Source organism: Myotis davidii, unplaced genomic scaffold, assembly GCF_000327345.1.
Source record: "Myotis davidii unplaced genomic scaffold, ASM32734v1 scaffold900, whole genome shotgun sequence".
NCBI classification, from domain to species: Eukaryota; Metazoa; Chordata; class Mammalia; order Chiroptera; family Vespertilionidae; genus Myotis; species Myotis davidii.
In genome coordinates this window covers 1,372,698-1,382,852 of record NW_006295185.1, presented here as the reverse complement: position 1 = coordinate 1,382,852, position 10,155 = coordinate 1,372,698, and the positions used below count along the sequence as shown (strand labels likewise).

General features: G+C 36.0%; 1 protein-coding gene across 1 annotated transcript; it reads right to left on the bottom strand.

Annotated features, from left to right (window-relative positions):
- Nucleotides 1–2,653: 2,653 nt before the first annotated feature.
- LOC102759788 (olfactory receptor 24) lies at nucleotides 2,654–3,586 on the bottom strand. Its single transcript, XM_006769888.1, has one exon. It carries the CDS (start codon nucleotides 3,584–3,586, stop codon nucleotides 2,654–2,656), a length of 933 nt encoding a protein of 310 aa, XP_006769951.1.
- Nucleotides 3,587–10,155: the final 6,569 nt, after the last annotated feature.

Sequence of the window (10,155 nt, the reverse complement as noted above, 5' to 3'; positions counted from 1 at the left end):
AACCAAAGGACTTGTATGCATGCATATAAGCATAACCAATGGACATAAGACACTGGGGGATAGGGGAGGCTAGGGGACTGTCTAGGGTGGTGGAAAAAATGGACACATATGTAATACCCTTTGTAATACTTTAAGCAATAAAAAAAAAGAAAGGGTGATGGCCTTACATTAACAAATTAGTTAAGGAATATATGGTTACTTTGAATATGTCAAAATAGAGTATTCTGAAAAATAGTGGGTAAAGGGTATGTGTGTGTGTTTATTGACTCTGCTATAATTTACTTTAAATCTTAATTAACCAATATCAAATCCTATTCCATTGGCCAAAAAGTTATTCACCATACAGAATCTTATTTAAGATTTTTTAAAGAAGAATACAAAGGAGGAGGAGAGGAGGAGCAGAAGAGAAAAAGAAGAATGTAGTGCTTCCAGATTTTTTTCAATGTCCAAATTTTTGCAGACTGATACTTTTGTAAAATAAAATAAAAATTTTATGGCAGTATGAAATTGCCCCATGCTTCTAAATGTTCATCTCAATTTCCTTTTTTTAAATGTTATTTTCAATTACAGTGTACCTTAAATATTATTTTGTATTAGTTTCAGATGTACATTCCAGTGATTAGACATTTATATAACTTACAAAGTGATCATCCCAATAAAACTAGTACCCATCTGACAGTATACGCAGTTATTACAATATTATTTACTACATTCCCTATGTTGTACTTTATATCCTTTTGATTGTTTTGTAACTACCAATTTGTACTTTTTAATCCCTTCATCTTTTTCACCTAGCCTTCCAACACCCCTCACCTCTGGTAACCATAAGTCTGTATTCTGTATCTATGAGTCTGATTCTGTTTTGTTTATTTTGTTCTATAGGTCCCACATATAACTGAAATCACATGGTATTTGTCTTACTCTGTCTGACTTATTTGACAGTATAATACCATCTTTGTGCATTCATGCTGTCTCAAATGGTAAGCTTTTAATCTCAATTTTTAAACTTATTTCACCTCAGTCTCTGTTGATCAGTAACAGATAGTTTTTTGATTAGCATAGGTCTGCAAACTATACTTTGAGTAGCACTGACTAGACTATTGTGGTGCCCGAGTAACCACAAAATCATTAACTCAGCCCTGGAGGTTGCATGGAATAAAGGTGCTAGGTTCATTCAACTTATCCCATTATAATAAAAATTAATCCAATGGGATATATTTTAGCAGTACCAAGTACATGACAAGCCTGAGGTTTCATCCATGATCAAATATTAAGATATTACACAGATACAGCATAAAAGGGCCAAGATATCCTATCTTAGCTCCCATACCCACACAAAAATCCTTATGTGTCTCAAGCTCTCAAATTCTTGTGTAACTTTCTTTTGATATATCTTGGACTCTTGGCACCTACCTAGTGTGGCACTTTCACAGATTTCTGTCTTAGAATGCTTTAACCTCAAACATGTTTCATATTGTCAATGGAATAGCTAGGGAGCAAAAGTTAGCATACTGTTTCGTGGATTGTTTCAATGACATTAAAACTCAGAGAGATTAGTTGATTCATCAATTATTACTCAACAAGTTAGCAGATGATAAAAAAACTAAACTTTCTGTTTTGAAAGATGGAAACTTTTTAAATTCAATTTGGCTTACTGAGCACCTTCTCTGTTCCAGGCATTATACCAGGCTAGGGCTGCATCTTGGTTAACATCAATGCATATTCTGATAATTATAATTCATTGTCATAGATGATGCAATAGCAACATAAAGTGCTACAGGAACCTAGAGGAGAGAAGAGAATGATTACGAAAGAATTCACAGAGAATGTAAGAAGAGAAAGTGTAACAGGTATTGCAGGGAGAAGATATAACATACACAAAGGCAAGAGTCTTGCAAGTTCATAGACCACTCAAAAAACTTCAGTGTTCAATGTATCTGGAATGTGGAGAGTTCTAAGGATGGTTGGGAAAGTGGACAATGGTTCATACTTCTGGAAATGTGTTCAGTTCAGGTGGTAGAGGATTTTAAATGCTGAAAAAAAAATTTACTTTGATGGAGAGCCTCTTTAGGGCACAGAACAGACCAAATGACATGATTGTTTTTGCCTTTGTTTTTTTTCTACTAGTATATCTTTTACCTTGCTTAGTACATGAAAGTGATATATTATTTACCGCATAGTATTATTGTGAAAATCAAGTTATTGTTTGGAAGTTGTGAACTTTAACAGGGTATTATCTGTAAGATATTTTGAGCTGTTATCATCAATTCTTTCCTTCCTACCTTTGTCCCTCTCCCCTTTCTTTCTTTCCTTCCTTCCTCCCTCCCCATCAATGATCTAACATGAAAGGTTTAATAGAGAGGGAAAGGAAGACCACCCCAAAATTAGAGAAAAACTATTAAGTACTGACTATATAACCATTACCTTATTTAGAGAAAACTCTGCTGTAAGTGGTAAAGAACTGTGGAATAAAAGAACATTTTGTTTATGTGTTTGTGGAGAGACAAGTCTAACCTATAGCCTTAGACCTGGATTGGGAGCAAGAAATGGATGGGTAAAAACTTCCAGGGTAAAAACTTTCCCAGTAGCCTGAGGCTTTGGATCTTCTATGTGCTCAATGAAGTCTAAAAAGTTGATACAGGTGTCTTTAATGTCAAAAATATGTTTTTCTGCTGAATAGTTTCCTCAGTGCTCCTTTCATGTCCTTGTTTCTTAAGCTATAGATGAAGGGGTTCATCATGGGAGTTACAATTGTATACATGATGGCAGCCACCTTATCCCTTTCTGGTGAGTAGTGAGAAGAGGGGAGAAAGTAGACCGCAATGATGGACCCATAGAAGAGGGATACAGCTGAGAGATGGGAGCTACAAGTAGAGAATGTTTTCCACTTCCCCTTGGCTGAAGGAACCCGAAGAACAGTACAACCAATAAGGGCATAGGAGACAATAATAAAGGCGAAGGGTATAAAGATTACTGCTCCACCAATGACTAAGATTGTCAAGTCGTTAATTTGGGTGTCTGAGCAAGCAAGCTTTAAAATGGGTTCCAGGTCACAGAAGAAGTGTGGGATTTCTCTCTTATCACAGAAAGTCAAGAGGTTCAGCAAACTGAGATGCAGTGTTGAGACAAGAATGGAGATGACCCACGGGGTCACTACCAACAGGGTACAGTGCTTGGGACTCAGTAATGCAGCATAATGTAATGGATGACAGATAGCAATGTACCGGTCATATGCCATGGCTGCCAAGAGGAAATTGTCCAGGTCCACCAGCAACATAAAAAAGTACATTTGTGCAAGGCATCCTGAAAAGGAGATGGTTGATCTCTGGCTTTGGATGTCTACCAACATTTTGGGGATTGTCGTGTTTGTGAAGCAGATATCAGTGAAGGATAAATTGGCAAGGAAGAAATACATGGGGCTTTGGAGGTGAGCATCATTGATAATAGCCAGGATGATAAGTAAGTTTCCTACCATGGTGACCAGATACATGCACAGTAACAGCATAAAGATGAGTTGCTGCTGTTCAGAACCTGCTGAGAGTCCCAGGAGGGAGAATTCAAAGACAGTTTGGTTTCCTTGATGCATGGTTCTACTGTATCTAAAAATGAAAAAGTTAAACTTTACTGTGAAATGGTAACATAACACTAAAGCTATTCAGAGTACACTGTACTAGATTATAGAACTGAATAAGATCTTGGAACCACATAGTCCTGGGTCATATTATCTGCCTACTAAAATACAAATTCTACAAGGGTATACATTATACATTTTACTTATTACGTTCAATGCTGTACACCATTGCTAAAGACAGCACCCAGCATGTAGTAGGTGCTTAATAAACATTGGTTGGATTTATATAAGAATGACTGAATAAATGAATGTTATGGATTTACCACTCACTATCTTCATGACCTTATTATTTGTGCTTTTCTGAGTCTATTTCATCAATTTTAAAATGTGGAGAATGCACACTTTTTTTGTGAGGATTGCACAGATACATGTAAAATTCCCACATCTGTATTTTAGCTATTGCTGCACAAATAGCAGCTGTTATCATCACTAATTTGGAAAAATCTCAGACTCTGACAGCAAAAAGAAACATTCAAAGAATATATAATCTAGCCTTGTCTTTGGGCAGTTGAGCATTCAGTGTGCATGTGATTGTTAAGCTGATCATGTTTCAGTGTTCCAGAGACAAAGATGTCAATTTCCTTCCAATACCTGATCCAAAATTTAATCTTTAAAGTAATAGGCATTCCTCACAACTTCTTAAACTTCTGTTTTCACATTTCCACAAGGAGAAATTAGTTATGGGCATTAAATGCTGCTGAAAAGTCACATAGAAATGTTCACTGAATTAAACAATACAGCGGTAAAGTTTAATGTCTTTAACAAGGCCATTTAAAGTGGATTTGACTGGGCATAAGCCAAAATGAAGACAGTTTAGGGGTAACACTTTAAGAACTAGCTTTTATTATTTGAAATTTGGAGGTTTTATAGTTATATCAGATGACAACTGTCAGGGAGAAACCCTCACTGAAATAAAATGTCATCCTAAGTCCAAAACAAAACAAAGTAAAAGAGCTAGAGTTTTTGGAGGGCTTACTATGTTGCAGACTCTCTGCTAAATGCTTTAAGTGGATTTTCTTATTAAGTAGTCACTGCAATCCTTTGGATTAAGTAGGACTACTAATAAGATGTCTCATTTACAGACAAAGAAATCAATATTAAGCAGATTAAATAACTTGATAAAAATGATACATAGTAGTATAGTAGAGTCAAAATTCTGAACTCAGTCTGATTTCAGAGCCCTGCTGTTTAACTTCTGTGCTATATTGCCACTATACTGCTTATGCATTCACATTTGTGAAAAGTATCATCTATGTTCTAGGCATATAAGAGCTTGCTCTAAGTCACAAAGTTAGTAAGTGATGGAGCTGTATTTTGAATCTTTATGCCAAAGTATTTTTGTCACATATATGTAAGTCCAAATGAGAGCAAATGGGCTTATAAAATGTGAAGCTTTGTCTTTACTTATTCCAAGTTGTTCCTTATCTATGTTGCTGAGGGATCCATTTTACATACTTGCTACTTACTCAAAGATCTGCCACATCTTCATATCACCTTCACAGTCTAAGACAACTGGATTGACATTGTATAAATTCATGAACTTCTGCTTGTTTGCAGTTTAACTTTGTACTCTGGAAAAAAGAAGAGGTTGGCAGTACTAATGAATAGTTGCAGCAAAATTGCAGGAGAAATGTTGCAGTTATTTAACAACACATTTTTTTTTCTCTCAAATAGTACAACAGTACTGATTTTCATACTAACAAATAAATACACTAATCATAAATCAAGCACGATCAGGACTGGTAGGACCTCTGCTAGACAACATTTAACCATTTCATATGTACAGAATTTACTGAAAATAATAAACTGACTTATTATGTACATGCAACCTATAGACTTTTCACTAACTCAGAATGTATTAGTAAAGTGTGACAGTCCAGGGGCCGTATTGACTACTTCCATTTAATTGCTTGTTCTCATATACTCTCCCCAAGCTGGCACTATCTTTTAAAATGAAGAAAATTTTCTTCAGTGTTTAAACCTTTATATTCAAGTTACTAATTTGGCACAATGCTCTTGAAGTGAATGTGGGGAGCAAACATTTGTTTATTTGACTTGAAGGCCCCCTTCTATGGAACTTACCCAGATGTTTTGTGGATATTTCCAAAATTATTCCAGAAAGAAAGAGTTCCACTGACTTAACTTAAAAAAAATATTGATGTTTCCAGCCACAGATGTGAACCTTTCCTCCTCTTAAATTATAAAAAGACAGAGACGAGCGTAAGAATAGAACTGAAAACCTCAACTGGTGGTATTGTCTCTGCTGCTGGATTTAGAAAAGGATCACCCTAGGGCTCAGGACACAATCCTCTAGGCTCTTTATTAGAAACCACTCGCAATTCCATCCTCTATGGACTGAGTTCTCCCAACTGGGATATATTGCTATTTACCAATTTCTTGGGATTGTGTATATGTGTACAAACCTATGTACCAGTACCTATTGAAATTTACTTCAGGTAGAAAACTAAAATTAAAATATCAACTTTTGGAGAAAAACATCATTGCTAATAGTTGCCTTTTCATCACCACATAATATAATAAACTAACTCAGGTGATATTTGAAGAGTATTAATAATGAAAGCAACACTACAGAATGCTTGTCAGGCACTGCCCTAAGTCCCTCATACATGTTAACTTAATTAACTGCAGCGGGAAGGCCAGGGAGGGTTGGGGGGCAGGAGGGAGGGGGGTAAGAGATCAACTGAAGGACTTGTATGCATGCATATAAGCATGACCAATGGACATAAGACACTGGGGGGTAGGGGAGGCCAGGGGATTGCAAAGGGCGGTGGGAAAAAGAAGGACACATATGTAATACCCTTTCTAATACTTTAAGCAATAAAACAATAAAAAAATTATTTTCATAATAAAATTATGAGGTAAGTAAAAATATGATCCCCTTTTCAGAGATGAGGAAACTAAAACTGAAAAAAGGTAAGGGATTTGTCCAAGGTCATACAACTAGCTGATGTTAGAACTAAAGTTCATACCAGGAACTCTTGTTCTTGATCCCATTATCTTAACCACTATATTACACTATCTTTTAGTAACCATAGGAGTGCTCTAGAATAAAAACAAAAACAAAAACATTCTGATAACTTGATTAAAAATGGTCTCCTCAAACTTCTCTCCAATCATTCTCTTGCCCCAGAAATTTCAGCAGGGGTCCTCACCATCTATACAGATCTACCACCAAATCTAGAGACTGTGGAAATTTTGACCACCCTCTTCTTTCTTATTGTTACTATGGAGGAATATCCGTCTTTTCATTAAAGGCCAATCTCGTCACCTATATCCTGAATCCCTTCCCTTTCTATCTTCCCAGGAGACTTATGCCATCATTTAACTTCTTTCTTGTACCTTTAATCAACCCTTCCCTGGATTATTCTTTTGTGTTGTTGTTTTGTTTTTTGTTTTTGTTTTTTTTTTAAAAAAAAAAACCACACATGGTATAGTCATTCCTATGTTCAAACAAACAGACAAGCAAACCCCTCTGGATCCTTTAGCCCCATCAGTTACTGAACAATCTCACTCATACCATTAAAAACAAATTTCTTGAATTGTCTACATTTCTGACTCCATTTCTTCACCTCAACCCACTGCAATCTGTCTTCTGCCCCAACACAACTCCACTGAAATAGCTCTTGATAAGGTCACAATGACACTCATGTTACTAAATCCACCCTTTTTGACAACTCAACAATATTCACCTCAGATGATCACCCTCTTTCTTGATGTTCCTTAGGTTTTTAGAATCCTCACCCCCCGGTTTTTCGTCTATCTTTCTGACCATTTCTTCAGCTCCTCTCATGGCTCTTCCATATAACCTTTAAATGTTTATTGTGATGTCACAGGGCTTTTCTTTTCCCTCTCTACTGTTTGACTTAAATAAAATTATGCACTTCCGTCACTTCAATTACCATATTAAAGCTGATGAATCTATTTCTTATCTTTAATTTAGCTGCTGCTTCTGCACTCCAGCAGCTATTTGTTATATCCAGGCGCATATCTTACAAGCACCTCAAATTCAGTATTTCCAAATCCAACCTCATTATTTACCCACCCCAGTGCCTAAAACCAATCTTGGCCCTTCTCTATTATTCCTTACCTCAAGCAAATAAAACATTATCAAGTTTTGTCATTCTTGATGTCTTCCATCTTTTTTTTCATAGATCCCATTATTAAAGTCCTGTAGATTCCCCTTTCAAATATCTTTCAAATCTATTTACTGCTTTCCATCACTGTATTTCAAGCTACTGTCATGTTTCTGTATCTATGTTTATTCACTCCAAGCATCTCTAGGCTAATACTTTTCAGTGACTTCTTATTCTCTTACTTTAAGATCTAGATTTATTAATGTAGCCTACGATGCTTGGCCTTCTGAATCCTCTGTTTTGCTACTTTCCCCTTCTTTCAGGTCCTTGTAAGCCCAAGTTTTGTTGTTCCTTCTTGCTTGATTGTTTTTATATGCTTATATTTACTGTCTGGAAGGCTAACTGATATTCCTACTTTGGGTCTAAATTGAAATGCTCCTTCTTCAGGCCAACCTTCTCTGACCTCTCTAGACTATGTCAGACCCTTGCAGTTACATCTCATAACCACTTGTACTTCTCCTATGATGAGCATTTGTTGTAACTGCTTATCTTTCCTGTTGTCCTGCAAATTCTATGTCAGGAACAAGGTCTATCTTTTGCTGTATTCCCAATGTTTAGCAAAACACCTGACAAATACTTGGTACTTAATAAATTGTGAATAATTTAATTAATATAATAATATAAATTATATAGATAGCAATTAATTTTGAGTGGCAGTAGGGACATGGAAGACTTTAAAGGGAAATGACTTTTTAAATAAGCCTTGAGGAATGAAAAAGGGGTATAAGCATTTTAGCAATTTGAAACACCATTTGTAAAGATATAGAAGGGAAAATATGAGCCCTTGAAATACAAGATGTGTGTACTAACTTAGAGTTGTCCAGTGTGCCTATAGCACAGGAGAGACTGGTAGATGAGACTAGAAGGTGTAAGTTGGATATGATTGTGAATGTCTTTGTGTATACCAATCTGATTAATATTTGACAGCATCTAAGAAAAACAGCAAGTATAATTTTTTTGTTGGAGAAAATTCAGAGTTCAGAGCAAACTAACAGGTACTAGGGAATGACTAACAACAGAAATACAAAGCAATATGGCTATATATAACTACTCCTTTCCTTTGTGGTTTCATTTCTCTATTTGGAGACTCTGTAGATACCTGATTTCTTATTTCTAGTGACCATAGAGCATGTGTGGGGTCTGCCTGAATTTCCAAGGCATTAGAAAAATGGCCAAGTATAAAGATAGAGGAATGTGGAGTTGAGTCACACTCTTGCAGACCTTTCAGCACAATTCCCCAGTTCAGTAGAAAAGTGACATCTCTCCATGCCCCTTGTGTATTCCTTTTTCAGTTTGATAAATGCATCACAACTTTCATTGGATTTTCCATTTTTTCAGGAGTCTTGGATTTTCCTAGAGGAGATTTAGAAGTCTTTAGGCAATTGGTATTCAATATTGTAATGTCTGATGTTTTTAAGAGTCATATTTAGAAACAGAGTACACCGGCACTGACCTTTTCTTTGAGTGGCTGCCTATGCAAACGTCATAGCAAATGCATTTAGGAATTGCTCATTCGCGGGGGCTGTTCAGAGGCAGGAGAAGGAAAGTGTCATGGGAAATGACAACAGGAGCAAAGCAGTACAGAAAAGAGCAGGGGCGTTCAAACATGATGAATGGGATCATTTTTGCTTGAAAAGACTGCTAGTTTACAGGAAGTATGAAGGATAGAAACACATAAAAAAAAAAGATTGATGCTTCTTGATTTGGAGGATAGATCCATGGACCCTTAAATTATTAGTTGAATATTTGTTTATTTTGACACAGAGGACTGTAAACACAGCCATGATTTTAAATTAAATTAAATTAAATTATCTCTACACTCCCTTATCACGCTGACATTTGACAATTCTATGATTTCGAATTGAGTATTTTTATGCATCCTGTGGTGGAAAAGTGATCATATATGACTAGAAGATGGGTAGTAGAAATAGTACAATTTCCTTTCAACTAACAGAGTGAGTTTTGTGTATGTATTTTGATGTATAATTCATGGTTTCCCAATTTCCATCTTAGAGAGAGTTTGTGACAATAAAATTACATTATGCCTAATTGGTTCGCCTATACTATGTGTGTGGGTAGTGGGCCTAGTATAGAAGAGTGTGTTAGCTAAAAGAGATCATCTGGAGGTGGTAGTACAGGTAGGCTCCTGTTTGATATGGGGAAACTGGGAAAGGGGAGATGAAGATTAAGTATAGTTTTAAATTATGTAATTAATAAAAGTTTTAGGAAAACACTAGGAACAGTTATCAGCTTGTCAACTAAATCAGAGACACTCTCTAGTTATACCCTCATTGCCATCTTCTTCAAGGTGGACCACCATACTATCCTTTTTCTATTGTTTCAATAATGGGAGAAGGAGACAGTATTAAA